The sequence below is a fragment of the Emys orbicularis genome, chromosome 11 (assembly GCF_028017835.1).
Source record: "Emys orbicularis isolate rEmyOrb1 chromosome 11, rEmyOrb1.hap1, whole genome shotgun sequence".
Classification (NCBI taxonomy): Eukaryota; Metazoa; Chordata; order Testudines; family Emydidae; genus Emys; species Emys orbicularis.
In genome coordinates this window covers 49,655,017-49,675,044 of record NC_088693.1, presented here as the reverse complement: position 1 = coordinate 49,675,044, position 20,028 = coordinate 49,655,017, and the positions used below count along the sequence as shown (strand labels likewise).

Below are 20,028 nucleotides of genomic sequence, written 5' to 3'. Positions count from 1 at the left end.
ACAAGAAGGATGTGGAAAAATTGGAAAGAGTCCAGCGGAGGGCAACAAAAATGATTAGGGGTCTGGAGCGCATGACTTATGAGGAGAGGCTGAGGGAACTGGGATTGTTTAGTCTCCAGAAGAGAAGAATGAGGGGGGATTTGATAGCAGCCTTCAACTACCTGAAGGGGGGTTCCAAAGAGGATGGAACTCGGCTGTTCTCAATGGTGGCAGATGACAGAACAAGGAGCAATGGTCTCAAGTTGCAGTGGGGGTGGTCTAGGTTGGATATTAGGAAACACTATTTCACTAGAAGGGTGGTGAAGCACTGGAATGCGTTACCTAGGGAGGTGGTGGAGTCTCCTTCCTTGGAGGTTTTTAAGGCCCGGCTTGACAAAGCCCTGGCTGGGATGATTTAGTTGGGAATTGGTCCTGCTTTGAGCAGGGGGTTGGACTAGATGACCTCCTGAGGTCCCTTCCAACTCTGATATTCTATGCTTCTATGCTTTTGTAATGTAGAGACTTTCATACAGAAAAGACAAACAAAAAGCTGGCATATTTAAATAGGCCAACACTGAGTGCTTTTTGTAAGTCTGCTCCCGCTGAAGTCTAGGGGAGTTTTGCAATTGATTTCACTAGACTGACACTGAGCATGTCTGAAAATCCCACCCTCTAAATCCATTTACTTTTCATGCATTGTTTTATTTATTTATTTGTTTGTTTATTCTTTTTTTTTATAATCATCAAAGATATTTATGCAAAGTAGAGGGAGGTTCTAGACATTCACAGTCTCTCTCCTTCTTTTGATGCCTGCTTTGAAGCCATTTGTTCTCATATTATAACCACTTTAAATTCCCATTTCAGTGTCACAAATGCATGACATCACAATTACTTTCATGAAATTACTGCAGGACATAAACTCAATATCCAGCATTAGGGACCCAGCTCTCACTGACTGGTACAAAAAAAATTATACTGGGGAAAATGCAATTTGTCACTTTTCTCCATGAAAATGACTGAACCTTTTTGACTCCAACATTCCAGAAAACATTCTCTCCTAGACTAAGAATGAATCTGACAGATTTCAGCCAGGAAGGAAAAAAGATTGAAAATATTATAAACAACTGAAAATTATCCCTTAGAATGGAAACATTGGTCCCACTTTAACTGTGGGCCAGATCCAACAGTGGCCCTGATTCAATACCCACTAGAGTCAATGGAAATTATATCAAGCCCTCTAGACATTGTTACCTGCTCTGCCTACATTTAATCTCAGTTTTCTGCCAACTAAAATAAGAAAATAGGATTTCTTCTCCCCTCCCCACACCCTCCTAGGGCAGAATCCTGAACCCATTGCGCAGCCTATTATCTTAGCTGTTGAGAAAGGTTTGCTGAGGAGGTCCATGGGGTACATAGATGCTGTGGTACTCATGCCCCCTTTACAGGGTGATTAGCTAGTGAATTAATGTAGTTGAGAATCCCTTGCCTTTGTCCCACTCCAAACCCTCTCCATAATGAAGCACAATGTGTTCCTCTGGAACTGTGATTCGTGACCAGTGGGGCAGGGACCCCTGCAGAGATTCCCTGTATCCTGCCTCCCTCTACCCTGACAATCAGGTCTTCCATACCTGTAGATGTTGTGGCTTGAAAGTACTTGGGCTCTAGTATTTCCTCTAGTCTGAAAACCAGTTCTAAATCCATCTAACCTTTCCTCTCCCCAACATATACAGAGGGTGAGATCCCAGCTCAATTAATGTCAGTAGGAGTTTTGCCATTTACTTCAATAGGGCCAGGATTGCACCCAGAGAATGCATGTTACTCTATTTTATACTAATATGCTACTATTTCTTTAATCCAAAACTGTCTAGTCCCAGAGATGTCACATACGTAACTATGCTGTCAGTGCTAAGGCTGAGATGTCATTTGTATCTTCCTTAGTTTACACATTTGAGCTCTGAATTTCATGAAAACTAGCACACCTTACAGGGTCTGGCCTCATTTGCCAAATTTCATATCTTCCTTCCTCCCCCCACCTCCAACCAATCAATATCAAAGATACACAGGCACAAAGTACCTGATCCAAAGCCTATTGAAAGCAATGGCAAGAATCCCATTGATTTCAGTGGACTCTGGGTCAGGCCCAAACTGCCCAGCGTTGTTCCCATCAAAGTCAACAATAAAAATGCCCTTTGATTTCAATGACAGCAATATCAGGCGCACAATGTGTTTGAGTCTTGTAAATCTCTATGTCCAGCTGTTTTTATTTATTTAAATATTTGTACAACTTTAATATTCCTGCATGAATGTTTAATGAAAAGTAGGTTGAAAATGTGGCTCTTTTTCTCAGTATATGTTTTCTGGGCACTGAGGCAGGAAAAAAATATGGATGCAGAGATGATGAAGACTGAACAGGGTTGTAAATCTTGCCCATGACATGTGCGAATGAAAGAGATCCTTTTTGAAAGGGTTACTGTACTTTCCCATCCTGATAATAGTTAGATGTTATACATTGATTAAAAAAAGACAAGTCAGGGATAAAGACGGAAGACTAAATGCATGTGCTTTGGCTGTATAAGCAGAACCCTCATGGCTGAAGCAGTTTGACTGCCAATCCAATTTCCACACTTAACTAAGCATGACCTGCTTTAGTACAACTGTAAGCAACAATATTAAACTATAAACAAGATAACTAGGGGAAAGTGTTTTTTCTCCTTGTAGGAGCAACATCTTAAAGACCCTAGCTGGGATTTTCAGAGGAGGAGTCAATGGGAAATGGGTTCCTAACTCCCTTGGGCTGCTTTGAAAGTCCCACCCTCCATGAAGTTAACAAGAATGCTTTTAGAAGCCATGTTATTATGTAATTGTGATCAAATCTAGGCCCAAGAAAGGAGCAGCTATCTATTTGTATCTTCACTGGAGTTGTCTCTAGTTGCCCAGTGAGTTGCAAATGTTTGCCTAAAGAGTCATGAATAAAGAACTAGCAGGGGAATGGGGAAATGGAGGCCAATGTCCGTTTCTCCAACTGAGGAGAATCATAGATCAGAATGGAAAAAAAAGAACAGCAGTGGTATTTTAATTTAAGTAAAAGCAGTTTTGACTTCAACTATATTAACAAATGTTTTTTTCTGTGCTAAAGTTTTTATTTCTGCCACTGAAAAGGACAGATTTTAAAATTATTTCTACCACTCTATAAGTAGGAATATGTTACAATAGTTTAGTGTATTTTTTCCTTGACAGTTCTTTAAATAAGACTGAAGACCACAATTCGGCAAGGTAGCTAACAAGACAAGGTAGATTCAGCAAGGTATGTAACTTTAACATGAGAGGCAGTATGGTCCGATGGATGGGGCACTGGACTGAAACTCATGAGACCAACCTTATGTTTCTACCTTTGCCACTGACTTGCTGTGTGACCTTGGGCAAGTCATTTCCCCTCTATGTACATCTATTTCCCCTCCCAACCTTTGTCTGACTTGACTTGTGTAAACTCTGTGAGGCAGGGACTATTTCTTCCTATGAGTTTGCACTGTACCTAGCCCAATGGGACTCCAAACTCAGTTGGGTCTTGTAGTCATTACCATAATACATATAATAATCATATACATGTGAGTAGTCCCATTGATGTCAATGGGACTATCTGTGCTTAAAATTTTGCATGTGCTAAAGTAATTTCCTGAATCAGGACCTGCTTTTGCTAATTTGGTAAGAAATCAGGCCATCACAATCTCTCAGTTTTAGCATTTTGGAAAAAGTCTCTATTACTGGCAAAAGAGATTACTGCATATTTCTGCTGCTCCTTTTCTCGGGTCTGCACTCTATTTTGCCACATCACTAAACTCATTTATCTGATTCATTTGTTCTAATATCTGCACTAGTTAGCCTTGCAAATTGTGTGAATGTGTTTATGGTGGGAAAGTGGCATGTTCTATTTTAAAAAATGAAATATAAACACTAATAAGATTTTATGAATGAAATAGTTCTGTTATGAGCTACTCACCTTTAACTTTTGTTAATTTGCTGTTTAATTAATCTTCAAGCTGAAGATCTGCGTTAAAAATATTTTGTACTAATTCAGTCAAATTGCCAAAGCTTCACAGATATGTAAACTACAAGTTTCAGAGAACCATTTTGTATTAAAGTAATAGAACTAAGTGAGAGAGCTTAAAATTAGCAATGAAGGAAGGACATATTGTTGGAATGTACAATAGGAAGTTAGATGAGGATGGTAGGCTGCCTGAAACCTAAATAAATCCCTTGAGAAAGAATCAGAAGACCTTGATTGCCTAAACAAAGCTAAAAGGTAGTTGCTAGTTTCCAGCAGAAACTCATGCAGAAGTTTCCTATGTAAAGCAATTTCCTATTAAATTGATTTAAATAGCTCATAAGTGGAATATAAATAACATTGCACATCCACCTAATACCATGTTGCTGGAACCATAAACAGCTGTTTATCATGAGTCCATAATTTACGTGACAGGAATGCTGTTGTATACAGGGTTGCTAACCAGGTCACAACTTTATTATAGTGAGACAAAAAAGATCTATACCCTAGAGGAGGAAGTCCTGCTTGTTGTAGAAAGGAGAGCATTTACTTGTACTGGCGCCTTCCCCTATTCTTTGCATTGGTACACCTGCTAGGAGATCTTCTGCATCTCCCCACACTGTTAAAGACTATATTTAGACCAAGTTCTTAAATATGGGATTCTATACTGGTAATGGCTATCTGCACCAGTCAGCCTCCCATTCTTGTTCAGAGAGATGGGATTGCCATACAGACCTCACCCATGAGTCTCGGGTGGTGATTAACTTGATGCCTCTTCTTCAGGGGGAAAAATACCAATTTAGAGAACTAAGATTGGAAAGCTCCTTTTGTCCCTAAACAACTTTATACAAGGGAAGTTAATCAATGGTTTGGCCAATGAGGCTACTGTTTGGAGGCAAGTGCCCTCAGCCAGAGGTATTGCTGTCTTTAAAAGGACTTATCCCATAGGCAGGAAGAAGAGTCATTACCTCTGCCCCTTACATCATGTCTGAAATTAGACAACTGCTGCCATTATACAATGATACATGAAAATTCAATGCAAAGTTGTCAGTTTTATCCTCTTCTCTGACCTCGTTTATTTGTCTACCTGGCTGTGCTTATACTGTGAGCTCTTCAGGGAAGGAACCATCTCATCTTCCATGTCTGTGACACTACCACAAATAAACAACAATAATAAACAGTTATATATTTGTCACACTTGCATCTTCTAATGGTTTATTTGCACACTTATTGTTTTTAATTAGATTTAGGGCACATGCTTGTAAACTAGACCACAAGTGGTTTGTTCATTCACTTTGAAACATATTGAAATATTAGCAAGAAAAGGTTTTACTGGGAGAGGTAAAGAGGAACCCACATTATCATTGACTTCAGCAAAATTTATGGTTGCTCATTACTTTTTGGGATCACTCCTTAACAATGAAGCAAAGGCCCAAATCCTCAAAGGTCAATGGGAGATCTGTGGGAGTTAGGCATCTTTGAAAATCTGGTCCAAATTCCTAAAATATGCTCTTATCACTTTGTTCTATATGGTAAAATAACATGGAGAGTACCATCAGACCATTGTAGCTAATAGAAATGTCATTTAATTTACAGTACTACTGAATAATCTGAGTATTTGTCACTTTGTCTATGCCTTTAAGTTATAACAGCATATCCCATGGATCTACTGTAAAAATGGTCAAGAAACACTTTTTTTTTTCTTTTAAAAAGTTTTGACTAAAATTTAAAAAAATCATTTGTCCAAATTTTTCTTTCAAATGTTTTGGATTCTCATTGAAAAATCAAAACTGACAACAGAATTTTTTCCCAGTTTTTGGCTTTTTTGATTGATGAAAACTAGGGGAGAGGGGAATCAATTTTTGGATGGGTGAGGGTACTCAATGAAAACCCAAACATTTTTGATGAAAAATGGAATTTTTTTCTTGAAAATTTCCATACATTTTATGTTGAAAAAAGTTTTGATCGAAGATTTTTGATCAGCTCTAGATAACTGGGGTGCAGTTTTAGTTAAACTGTAATACAAAATCTGTTGACTCAAAAGCCTTCCTCTTTGACTTTGCTATAATAAAAGGCTGCTGACCTCTGGGAACAATGAAAATGTCAATTTTAAAATTGTATGTATCTGTATGCTAAAAAGGCGAGTAATCATTTTATAGCTGTTTTTCTATCCCTGTGTATTTTGTAATTGATTTCTGAGAGCAATGAATGCCTCATAAAGTGTACACATTCGGAGTGGCAGGCTAACAACTGCATCAGTGATTTTTTTATTTCCACAAATGTCCAAAAAGCTTTTTATTTCACTTGTCTTTGCTGCTGGCATAGCAAAATTTGTTATCTACATTTTACTCTTAGCTCCTGTCTACAGTGCTCACTTTACCCATGTCAGCAGTCCCACTCACTTGGGTAAAGCAAAAAGAGTATATGGCCTTATCTGGAAATGAGTTGGCACCTTTCTAGAGAACTGCACTTAGACACAAGTAGAAGATCCACCTAGACAGGCTTCACTCTGCTACAAAACTAGAGGGGCAGGATGATTTTGTAGCTATGGCACAGGACTGTGCATTAGGAGCTATCGGTTCTATTTCCAACTCTGCCTCTGACTTCCTGTGTAACTTTGGGCAATTCACTCTGGGTTTGTCTACATGGTGCATTACTGTGCAGATGGCTTTGCGCATGTTCCGCTGCTGCTTCTCAGTACTCATGACAATTGGTAGCTGAAGATCAATATGGATCACTAATGGTCTGTGTAGGCTGTGTGGAAAATTCTGCAAGATTTAGCATGATGCTGGATGTGGGCTGAAGTATGTAGGAGTACGCCGCTCTGCTCAAGCAGTATGAGTCAACTGGTGACCCAGACCTGGCCAACCACTTAATTGAAACTTTGAGCTGTGCTTACTGAGCCAGAGGGGAGGAAAAGATCAAGACCAAGAACCTGGACTGTACACATTCCAGCCAGAAATGCTGGAGTTTACTTTGTTACTTTGGAGTAGCCTAGCAACCACTGACACCAAGCCGATCATCTGTGAGTACTAACCAAATAGCCAATCACCTGCTTCACACAGGAAAGACACCTCTGGAAAAAGAAATGAAGAGTCAAGTCCAGAGCGAGTGGAAGATCTTCCACAGGCAGCACAAATCCAGAGCTGAACAGAGTGCTACATAACATCAAGTCTGGCACCACTGCCGGCTAAGACAACATCCTTCCAGAGTTCCTGAAACATCTTGGCCCATGCCCATGCCATCTTGGCTTGCTCAATTCTTCACATGGGTCACCAATGAAGGAAGACTGCCAAAAGACTGCCAAAAATCTGGCACATGTCAAAAGTCATCGGCCTCCCAAAACCTGGTAAAGATCCAAACCAGGCCTCAAGCTACCACCTGATATTGCTGCTTTCTGTGTTTCTCAAGGTTCTAGAGTGCCTCATTTTACAGTGAATAACACCAGAGATGGAGAATATTTTTAATGTCGAGCAAGCAGGCTTTCAACAAAGTTGAAGCACATGCAACTAAGTACTTGCGCTAACCACATTAATCGAAAATAGTTTTCAAAGAAATCTGAAAATGGGTGCTATTTTCCTTGACCTCACTGCAGCATACGTGGCACACAGGTCTACTTGTTAAAATATGAAGAGTCCTCCAACCATGGGTTACTGATGCCATCAAACTGCTATTCTAAGACAGACGGTTCAGGGTGCATGATGGTGAGAAAACAAGTGCTTTGATAAAAACAGATGAGCGGGTTACCCCAAGGGTCTGTTCTAGCCCCCACCTTGTTCAATATATACATCAGTGACCTGCCACCAACCCAGTCATCTATGCAGACAATATCTGCTGCGGGCTACAGGCTTACACTTTCTATGAGCTGGAGAATACCCTGAGTGGCGAAGCTGCAAAGCTGGCCGACTAATTCAAGACATGGCGTCTTCAGCCTAGCACCAGCAAGACAGTCTCTAGAACATTTCACCTCCACCATGCCAACACTAAGAGGGAATTAAACATCACAATGAATGGCCAGAGGCTGAAGCATGAAGCGTAATCAGTTTACTTAGGCATGACCCACGACCAAACACCGACATATAAAACCCAGCTGAGTATGATAGCAGCAAAGGTCAAGACAGGCCACAACCTTCTCAGCAAACTGGCAGGTTCTTCATGGGGAGTGGATGCTCCAACCCTAAGGACTCAGCCCTTGCCATCTCGCACTCAAGAGCAGAATGGAGTGCCAGTATGGAGTCAGTCAGCATACATCAAACTTGTTGATGTGCAACTCAATTCAACAATGTGCATCATCACAGGAACTCTCCAACCGACTCATCTTCTATGGCTTCCAGTTCTGAGCCACATTGCTCCCTTATATCAGGACGGAGATTGCAGCAGGCAAGCTGCTTGAGAAGGTACATGCCAACCCACACTTGCCCTTGCCTTTTTGCCCACCAGTTACACGTCTTCCATCACAACATCCACTGTGGTTGAGGCTGCCATGCCAGAATGTGACAGCGGAGTCCGTGTGGTGGGAACATTGGTGCTTAATATCAACCACCAATAAGTTCTTCTTCACAGATCCTTCTGCTCACCCACCCAGTTTCGACCTGCCATATCATCTGTGGGCCCTTCTTAACCAATTCCGGACTGGGTAAGGCCTCTGCGCAGCCACCCAGCACCGTTGGGATCTTTGGCACAGATCAAACAATGACACACATTATCGAGATATGCCCACTAACCAAATTTAGTGGTGGGCTCTGAGAACCCCACTTGGCTGCTAAGAATGCTATTGCTTTGCTCAGAGAATGTGCAAATGCTAAATAAATTAGTGTGCACCACCTGAGGTATAAATTCTAGTGTGCACAAGCATGCTGTACACTAGGAAACTTTTACTGCATGCCAACAGGGACCCTGTGGGCCAGTGAGTGTATGACATGCCAGTGTGCACTAGAATTAACATCCCACTGGTGTACACCAGTGCACTGTGTAGACAAGCCTTTAGAAACTGATGAAATTAATCACCTTCAGCTGACCCTGGATCAAGACCTTCCATTAAATCAAGCCCTCTGTGTGTCAGTTCCCAATTTGTAAAATAGGGATTACAATACTTTTCTGTTGCATGAGTATGTTGTGAGGATTTATTTATTAATGTCTAGGAAGTGGTTTGAAAACCTTGGATGGAAGCTGCTGTAGCTATTATTTTACATACCATGATATAGTCTACTCTCTTCATAATCCAGCATCTAAGATTGGTCGAATAAATTTGAGTGAAATACTGGCCCCTTTGAAGTCAATAGTAAAATTTCCATTCCCTTCAGCAGGTCCACGATTTCACCCATTCAGATTAACATCCTGATCCTGCATTTCTTGGGCACCAAAAATTCCCACCGATGTTAATGGGAATTTTGAATATGCAAGGAATGCAGGATCAGGCTGCTAGACTACACGTCTCTTTGGGGGTGAGTTCCTGTCTTGTTATACAAGTACAAGCTTTAAAAAATTATGCATATATTGCATATATGACTATGTATATAGAATCACAAGGAGGAAGTTGTCATGAGAAGAATTAATCCCCAAGTGCAAAGTATAGATCCGAACCAGACAGAGGATGTTTCAGATGCTACATTTTGTTATAATGAATACATGTCTAATGAAATAACATATAGTCTGAGTTTTCTTTAGTAACATGTACATGTTTTCCTTGCTTTCAGTATTCAGTACAAAATAATTGTAGTCTATTTTATTAGACTATTACAAAAGCAATTTTCTTTCTTACAGGTGAATCTTTTTTTCCTGTTGAATATTGTTCGAGTTCTGATAACCAAGCTCAAAGTCACACACCAGGCAGAATCCAATCTGTACATGAAAGCTGTGAGAGCTACACTCATTCTAGTGCCACTTCTTGGCATTGAATTTGTGCTGATTCCATGGCGACCAGAAGGCCGTATTGCTGAAGAAGTATATGACTACGTGATGCATATCCTTATGCATTATCAAGTAAGAAGCTTTAAATAGCACTTGTTCCCTTGAGCTAGACAGTACTTGAAATATGACTGCAAATAAATGAATGACAAAGGCAAATTAATTAATTTCTAAACCTTTTTTAGATCTTTATAAAAAAAACTTCTGCTTATTAATAGCCTTATATTTCTCATTTCGTTTAGATTAATCCTTTAAAAGGAATAAAATATCATGCTAGAGTGCTGGCCCAATAGACCATCTGTATTATTAGTAATAATCCACTGAGTTTAGATTTGAAATGCATTTTTTCCCTTTGCTCTCTAGATCTGAGTTTTATTAGGTGTGTGTGTGTATATATATATATATATCTACATAGATAGATATAGATATATTCTTGTATTTAAATAAATCTGTATGTATTGAAAAAATCAAGAGAAAACTTTTTATTTTGCAGGGTCTGTTGGTGGCTACAATTTTCTGCTTTTTTAATGGAGAGGTACAGTAACTGATTTCAATTTATTTCCTTTCTTTTCACTTTCTTAATTTTGGCTTAGGGTTAAAGGAAATTGTTTTGGTGGTTTTTTTAAAATCCACCTCCCCCTATTTGTGATCCCAATAACAAATGTAAAATTGTAAATAGAAATTTAAATTTACACTTCTACCTTTTAAAATAAGTAAGAATGTTAGCGATAAAGTATTCGAGAATAACTTACCTAGCAAGACCTGAATTTAGACTTGAGCGTTGCCTCTAAAATATTTCATGACATTTTTAAGGGTTTAAACCTATTAGATGTTGAGCAGCCTAAAATTCCCTTGATGTCAGAAGTAATTAACGGCACACAGCACTTTGCAGGTTGGTAGCCATATAAAAATAACAGCAATGCTATGTGGGGAAAAAAAATTCAGTACTGAAGAATAAAATCATAAATTCCTAGTGGACATGTATTCTCATCCAAGAAGCTACCAAACTGTCATCATTGTGTCAGCCTTACCCCCAGCAAGGCCTTGAATTGGTCCTTCGAGGTCAGGAATGAGGCACACTTGTGGGACAGAACTGGAAAAATTGTACTGTTGCTTTCTAGGAAATAACTGCTCTGTAATTAGGTTGAGGTCTCCATCCCTGGGACTGTTAATGTAATACCTTTCATGAATACTAACTTCACTGTATGAAATGGAGGTAAAAGGTCATCTCTTTTGATGGTGTTTCAGATTTTTCATTTTGGGGGGCAGAACTCTGGGCTTACGTTTTGCAATCAGCCTTTTCAGCACAAGTGGAAAAAATATTCAAGGCCAAGGCTTTGTAAACTTTGTATATTTGGGCCATCAAAAAGTTTTCCTTGCTTCAGTTGGACCTCCATTCTTCTGGGAGTCCAATCCTGCCCTTCAGGTGACTACAGAGCAGGCATGCCAAACCTGCAAAAAAAAACCCGCAAAAATTTGTTTTTGGCTTAATTGGCTGGTTTTTGGGTTAATTGGCTTGTGAGTTGCTTGTTAGCTAGTTTTTGGTTTGTAGCTTGTTTGGCTTGTAGCTTGTTGCTTGTTGTAGCTTGTTGCTTCTTTTTTTGATCGGTTCAGGGCAAGCAGGGGAAAGGGGAGGAGAGAGTCAGGGGTGCACAGTGGGCCCGCCACCATCCCAGACTGCACACTCGGGGGGATCTAGTCACATAGAGTATTGGGGTTCTTGGGGATTGGCTTGTTTTGGCCTTGTTTTGAAATGGGATTAGCTTGATTTTTGGCTTATTGTGAAAGATGGGGTGCTTATTTACCGCGTGAAAGTTGGCAACTGTGCTACTGAGGGCACATACTTGATCCTTCTGAAGTCGAAGGACTGTGCCCTAAATCTTCAGAGGGCTAAGGCCCTGACCCTCCATCATAGAAGTTAATGGTGCTTTGCCATCAGTTTTGTTTTCACTAGCAATATAAAGCAATTTGGTATTTTTCCCATAGTTGTATCAGGGAGACAGTTACTGATCTAGCTGGTACCTATTTCTACACAACTGCTTATTCCCACACATAGTTCAATTACAGTATATGTGAGTAAGCAGATGTGTGGGAGTAAGAGTTTGTAGGATTGGGCCTTTAGGTATTTTTTAGGGCTGTCAAGCAATTAAAAAAATTGATCACAATTAATTGCACTGTTAAACAATAATGGAATACCATTTATTTAAATATTTTTGGATGTTTTCTACATTTTCAAATATATTGATTTCAATTACAACACAGAATGCAAAGTATACAGTGCTCACTTTATATTTATTTTTGATTACAAGTATTTGCACTGTAAAAAACTAAACAAAATAGTATTTTTCAATTCACCTAATAAAGTACTGTAGTGTAAACTCTTTATCATGAAAGTTGAACTTACAAATGTAGAATTATGTACAAAAAACTGCATTCAAAAATAAAACAATGTAAAATTTTAGAGCCTACAAGTCCACTCAGTCCTACTTCTTGTTCAGCCAATCACTCAGATAAACAAGTTTGTTTACATTTGCAGGAGATAATGCTGCTCGCTTCTTGTTTACAATGTCACCTGAAATTGAAAACAGGCATTCTCGTGGCACTGTTGTAGCCAGTGTCGCAAGAAATTTACATGCCGGATGCGTTAAAGATTCATATGTCCCTTCATGCTTCAACCACCATTCCAGGTGACATGCATCCATGCTGATGACAGGTTTGCTTGATAACAATCCACAGCAGTGCAGATTGATGTATGTTCCTTTTCATTATCTTGAGTCAGATGCCAGCAGCAGAAGGTTGATTTTCTTTTTTGGTTGTTGGGGTTCTGTAGTTTCCGCATCGGAGTGTTGCTCTTTTAAGACTTCTGAAAACATGCTCCACACCTCGTCCCTCTTAGATTTTGGAAGGCATTTCAGATTCTTAAACCTTGGGTTGAGTGCTGTAGCTATCTTTAAAAATCTCACATTGGTACCTTCTTTGCGTTTTGTCAAGCCTGCTGTGAAAGTGTTCTTAAAATGAACAAAATGTGCTGGGTCATCATCCGAGACTTCTACAACATGAAATATATGGCAGAATGTGGGTAAAACAGAGCAGGGGACATACAATTCTCCCCTAAGGAGTTCAGTCACAAATTAAATTAACACATTATTTTTTTAATGAGCGTCATCAGCATGGAAGCATGTCCTCTGGAATGGTGGCCAAAGCATGAAGGGGCATACGAATGTTTAGTATATCTGGCTCATAAATACCTTGCAATGCCGGTTACAAAAGTGCCATGCAAATGCCTGTTCTCACTTTCTGGTGACATTGTAAATAAGAAGAGGGCAGCACTATATCCTGTAAATGTAAACAAACTTGTTTGTCTTAGCGCTTGGCTGAACAAGAAGTAGGACTGAGTGGACTTGCAGGCTCTGAAGTTTTACATTGTTTTGTTTTTGAGTGTAGTTATGTAAAAAAAATCAACATTTGTAAGTTGCACTTTCACGACAAAGAGATTGCACACAGTACTTGTATGAAGTGAATTGAAAAATACAATTTCTTTTGTTTATAATTTTTACAGTGCAAATATTTGTAATCAAAAATAATATACACTTTGATTTCAATTGCAACACAGAATACAATATATATGAAAATGTAGAAAAACATCCAAAATATTTAATACATTTTAATTGGCATTGTTTAACAGTGCGATTGAAACTGCGATTAATCGCGATTATTTTTTTAAATCATGATTAATTTTTTTGAGTTAATCACGTGAGTTAACTGTGATTAATCGACTGCCCTCGTATTTTTATTAGGCATTTTAAGAATGTGTGAGAGACAGATAAATCATTTGACTAATAGAGAAGAATTGACTCAAATGCACACCCAAAATCTGAACTAAGCAAAACTTGAACTGCAAGTTTCTTATGGTTTGGATAAGTTACTCTCTCCATTATTTTTGGAGCTGGTCAGAACATTTTTGACCAAATTATGTTGTGCCAAAATATGCTGTTTTGCTGAATCTGAAACATTTTGCAGACACATATCAGTTTTGAGGAAATCCCTGTTGGGGAGTGAGAGACACGCTCATAGTTGGTAGTCTTGTCATTAACGCACTGCCCTGGGATGTGGTAGACCATAGTTCAAGTCCCTGCTCTTTTTCATCACAGCTGATTCTGAATCTGATTGGATCACCTCCCACATCATTGTGCCATAATCACCGCCCCTCTCCCGCCCTCCTCAATTGAAAAGCTCAGGTTTTGATCTGAAAATGGATAATTTGACAGAATTACATTTTTGTGCAAACATTTGAATGGTTTTAGTTTTGTTCTACTGTGAAACAAGAACAAAATGGATGCAAAATGGAATTGCTGTCCTTTGATCAGCTATAATTATTTTTAATTTATGTGCACCTCTTAACGATGTTTCCATTCCACTGCAGAACAAAATCAAATCTATTTGTGATTTTAAATTTAAAACTTGCTCTATTAGCATTAGTAATCAATTATTTATTCTATTAGGGTTCCAATATTATGAATTTACAATCTATTCTTTGGCCGTATTCTCTCCTGAGCCAGAGCTCTGTTCAGTGTCAGGGAGTTGGGCAGCTGTCAGTTATACCACTAATTTAGCATCCTTAATGGGCCTTATGTTGCTGGAGGATCAGTGTAACAAAGCTTAGGCCTGCCGTGCCTCTACAAGCAGATGTACTAGCAGGGAGTTCCCCTCAAACAAGGGAATTTTCTGCTGGGCATTTGTGGACAGATTACAGCCACTTAGCATCACCTGAATCACATAAAAGGGCCATAAATCATCTTGGCATCTGGCCCACAATCTTTAATCTTAGCTGATCTTTGTCCATTTACATCGCATTGTGCAGAATCTTATGTTTTAAACATTGTTTCATATCGTCTTTAGGTCTTCCAGTGGCACTATTCTACTTTTTTCCAGCTATAATTTCATTAAATCTTCTATAAAAAGGATAGTATAGTAAGGTATAACGGATCAAGGAGGGATTGACAAATCATACAAAAATCTGCACTCAACGAATGTTCTCTTGGTCTCTTACTAGATTCTGCTGCAGACATGACATTCTGCAGACATAACTCATAATCTTCTCTCCTTAAGGGCCTCTGTTATAACAGTCTTTAACTTGATATGTCTTATCTACGATATGTCCCTTTAACATCATTTGGCATAGCAACACCTCATTATAATTTGCAGAATGCTAGGCATCCTAGAGAAGTGGCAACATGCACGTGCAGTTTGTGTAGCTATATGGAATAACAGTTGTCAAGGCTGTATCCCCACTTTGAACTTTAGGGTACAAATGTAGGGGCCTGCATGAAAACTGCTAAGCTTATCTACCAGCTTAGCTCTGGTCCGCTGCCACCATCTTAAGAATTCCCTCCCTGGGAAGCCTTGAGAAACCTTTCACCAATTCCCTGGTGAATACAGATCCAAACTGCTTGGATCTTAAACAAGGAGAAATTGACCCTTCCCCCCTCCTTCCTTTCACCAACTCCTGGTGAATACAGATCCAAACCCCCTTTGGATCTTAAAACAAGGAGAAATCAATCAGGTTCTTAAAAAGAAGGCTTTTAATTAAAGCAAAAGGTAAAAATCATCTCTGCAAAATCAGTATGGAAAATAACTTTACAGGGTAATCAAACTTAAAGAGCTCAGAGGAATCCCCTCTGTCTTAGATTTAAAGTATAGCAAACAAGATAAGCACTCTGGTAAAAGGTACATTTACAAGTTGAGAAAACAAAGTAAATCTAAGACGCCTTGCCTGGCTTTTACTTACAATTTTGAAATAAGAGAGACTTGTTTAGAAAGATGGGGAGAACCTGGATTGATGTCTGGTCCCTCTCAGTCCCAAGAGCGAACAAAACCTTAAACAAAGGACACACACAAAAGCCTTTCCCCCCCCAAGATTTGAAAGTATCTTGTCCCCTCATTGGTCCTCTGGGTCAGGTGTCAGCCAGGTTACCCGAGCTTCTTAACCCTTTACAGGTAAAAGGATTTTGGAGTCTCTGACCAGAAGGGATTTTAGTACTGTACACAGAGAGCTGTTACCCTTCCTTTTATAGTTATGACAACAGTGAATAAGGAATCTGCATCTGCTGCGAATTTCTTTATTATTAATGGCACGTGGATTTTCCATTCCTTTGGGCAATGGAAAAGTCTTTACAGTAAAGACTGAGGTATAAGAATTGTTGGGAAGCAATATCTTTTCTTTATCCATATGCCGGGGTTTCCCAACTGCCATGGACAATAGCATCACTTTACCAGCAGAAAACCACTATACCAGACACTCAGATACATGCTGTAACATAGAGCGTAGCATGGTCTGCAATCACAGTGGGTGTTTGGAGCAGTCCAAGCTTCAGTGGGCCTGATACAGACCTCATTGAAGTCAGTGGAAAAATTCCTATTGATTTCAGTGAATTTTGGATTAAACCACTGGTTTGGTTAGGGCATATTCAGTTGAACAGGAGACTGGCAGGAGCATTGCCCCAACAGCCAGCACAAAGGGAAATCTTTAAACTAGGGAGAAAAGCAAGAGCCATACAGCCAGACAGGGCACATGTATTAGTGACCAGGAACTATGGCCATGACTATATATACTTTGCAATATGAGCTTATTTTAGGGTGTTTTTGACTGTGTTATTTGCATGTAAGAGAGCGAGCCCACTGTCTGCTAAAACTATTTAGAATTGTTCAAAGCTGAGAAAAGGATGATAAAGTCCTTTGACCACTCTGTATGTATCTTTAGTTAAAGGAGCATAATCTGGGGCAAAACTTTGCTGCTGCATTGATTAGCCGTCTGCTGTGCAGTTCCTAGGTGTTGGATTAGACATGTTAGATGAGACTGCAGGAAAGCCAGAAATAATGGATAGGTAAACAAGAGAATTACAAGAATAGACTGGTAGTGAGATGTTCATTTAACAGTAACGGAGGGGCTATTGCATGAGAGATTAAAAATACTTGGCTTAGTGTAGAAAGAAATACCATGAGAATATGTTGGAGCCTGGAGGTGTGGGGAGGGAGAAGAAGATAAAAGAGAAAGTGAGAGAGCCATATTGAAATACAAAATATAAGCAACGATTGTAGACAATACATAACACTAAATTGACTGCTTTGTTCTTAAAAATTATTATTGATTTGTATTGCAATAGTGTCAAAGATGTTACAAACTTAGTTCCTGCCCCAAAAAGTTTACAATCTAATTGAAGAGAAGATTCAACAAGTGTGACAAACTGGAAGGAAGGTGGAAAAGAGGATGAGGGTACTAATGGTCTTGTGATTAAGACACTAGTCCAGAACTAAGATTATCCATTCTGGATCAATTCCTAGCTCTGCCATAGAATTCCTGGGTGAATTTGAGCAAGTCACTCAGTTTCTCTGTGCCTATCAGTAAATGGGAATAATAACAATTTCTCTTTCCCATCGTCTTAGTCTGTATCTGCATAGTTAAGGGAGGTGTGCAACTCTTTGCTTCAAATCAACCCAATGTTGTGGTTTTCTCTCTTATTTATAAGTATATATAATGCCTGGTGGAAAACAGGAAGCCAGTAGAAATATTCAAAGTGTCGGGTGGCATGGTCAGAGTGATGGCTCTGAGCAGCTAAGTTTTGTATGGATTATAAAATGCATTCTAAAGCTTCCCTCTCAGAAGGGGAGATATTTTAGAACATTCTTCTGCCTCATAGCTCCACCTGATTGAAGTGGGTTCACCACTGCAAAAAATTAAGGCCGCACACCAACCTTAATCCATGTGTGGAATTCCCTTTGACATGAACTGGAACTGCATACACAGACTGAGAAGAATATATGATCTTTTGTGTAGCAAGAGCAAGGTGACTAAAATGGATTATAATGGATTCTCATACAGTAGATGGTGTCCCAGATGGAAGAAGAAAAATACTAACTTTCTTCTTAACTTTTTCAATAATTCTCCTCTCCCCAAAGTATATTTTATTTGCCGGCATACTGGGGAATATGAAACTCTCTTTAACTGAGGTTTTGATAGCAGACTACAGGAAGTCTAACTGTTGTGTCTGTGCTGTTCTGTTTCTATTTATTTATCATAATTAAAGCCGGAGAGAAATTAGACAAAATAAGCCATTGTGTTAGAAAATGTAAACTAAACAAACGAAAACCTCAAGACATAAGGAAAGCTGAATGGAAGATGTTGCCCCATAATAATAATTTGTTAACAGACACTGATCCATCTGCAAATGTTGGTTTATATTCCAAATGGATGTACATCAGTAAATCTGACAACATAAAAATGAAGGGCAAGATTTTCCCATGTGGTTGGTGATTTGAGTGCTAACTTGAGACACATGGGTCCTGTGTCAAGACCACTTCATCTCAGTATTTTATGAAAAGCAGGCTCATCACAAGTTGGGAACCCATAAGTATTAGTTTGAAAATTTTGGCCAAAAGGAAATGAATAATTAAGCTATTGCCATTACATTAAATGCATATCAGATAGGACCAGATCTTTAACACGTGGTATCCTTTTTAGTGCCCATTGTTAACAGCTGCAAATAACTCGGACACAACTTAGCACTTAGGCACCCGGTATTTTGCTTGTGTAAAAAAGGAAACTAGGATGTAGATGAGAAGGAATTCAGGTCCATAGGGCTAAAACTCGATCTCTCCTGTAACTACAAAGTGAATGTTCACTTTGGTCCATAATATAGTTAAGTGGTAGGACTAATACATAATCCCTGATGCTTAAGTCTGAGCAAAAACATAAATTAAGACTTTCCATAAATTTGATTTTCCTACCAGCAGCTGTTCCAGCATTCTGATCACTCCTAACTTGGCCTCGTTCCCTCAAAAACTAATTCCATGTGAATTTCATTAACACAGCACTTTAGTAAATCCAGTCTTCCTGTTGCACAGGTGTTTTGCCATATTGTATTAGAGGAAACCAATGAAATACATAACATTCTCACAATGAAGCATGTAAACAAACTGATGCTGCTGTGTTCTTTGGCTATTCTATTAAATTTATTTTTAACCAGGCTAAGAACATGTGCTGAAACTACCTTGTCATTAGTTTTATGAAGGCTTGATCACAAATAAGAGAAGACTTGTTGGACCAGACCCTCAGCTGGTGTAAATTGGACTTCAATGGAGTTATATCAACTGATGTTGCTGAGGATCTCACCACATTAATCATGAATACAGATAACCATTGGCTAACCACATTAGGGTTGAGGCATTGTGTGAAAACTTCTGTGGCCCATGGTATAGAATAGCCTACTCTCTGGAGCTATAAATCCAAAATCTTTCATGAGCACTGAATGTATTAAAAATGTATATATAATGATATTAGTCCAGGTTTACCAAAAATATAGCCTAATTCAATTTGTATTTCTTTCATAATAGCCCATGATTTTCATGCTGTATACTAATTTTTAAGGCCAGCACATAAGGCATCTTTCCAGGTAATTTATACACATTTTTTCCCTCTTCCTTTCATGGAATAGGTCCAAGCTGTTTTGAGAAGGCACTGGAATCAGTACAGAATCCAATTTGACCACAGCTTCACTCACTCAGATACTATGCGCACAGCTTCCTACACGGTATCATCCATCAGTGATGTTCAGGGCTACAGCTTCAATCACGATTTCACGAATGAACATTTAAATGGGAAAAGCTACCATGACATGGAGAATATTGTTTTAAAAGCTGAAAAGCTGTATGGTTGACTGCAGAAATGCTGTATTGCCCGCATTCTAGTCCTCATAGCTCATGAACTTGAAGTTTGAGTTAATGACTTCGTGGCCAGAAGATTTTTACCTCACTTGGGACATGTTTTTCCTGAATGATGCAAACTTAAGACAATGCATTTCTCATGTGTATATACATATGCACATATATGTTCATGCATAGATATAAGTACATATATAAAGAACCAGACTTTGCCTCTTCCGTTTCTACTGTGTAGACCAAGTTGGCAATTATTTTGTAAGCAGGGAATCAATGAAGGATTTCTTATTTTCTTGAAAGTTTGTGTAAAGACTGTGTTGTATTGAAAGCCATTTCATTTACCTGCAAGAACTCATCTTGTAAATACTGTCGTAATCATAATATAT

General features: G+C 39.0%; 1 protein-coding gene across 1 annotated transcript in view; it reads left to right on the top strand.

The window, feature by feature from the left end:
• Positions 1 to 19,641, top strand: part of CALCRL (calcitonin receptor like receptor) — a 41,838-nt gene extending 22,197 nt beyond the window's left edge. The window contains exons 10-12 of the mRNA XM_065413618.1: positions 9,785 to 10,003; positions 10,422 to 10,463; positions 19,420 to 19,641. Of these exons, the coding sequence (XP_065269690.1) occupies positions 9,785 to 10,003; positions 10,422 to 10,463; positions 19,420 to 19,641 (483 nt within the window). The remainder of the gene's footprint in view (positions 1 to 9,784; positions 10,004 to 10,421; positions 10,464 to 19,419) is intronic.
• Positions 19,642 to 20,028: the final 387 nt, after the last annotated feature.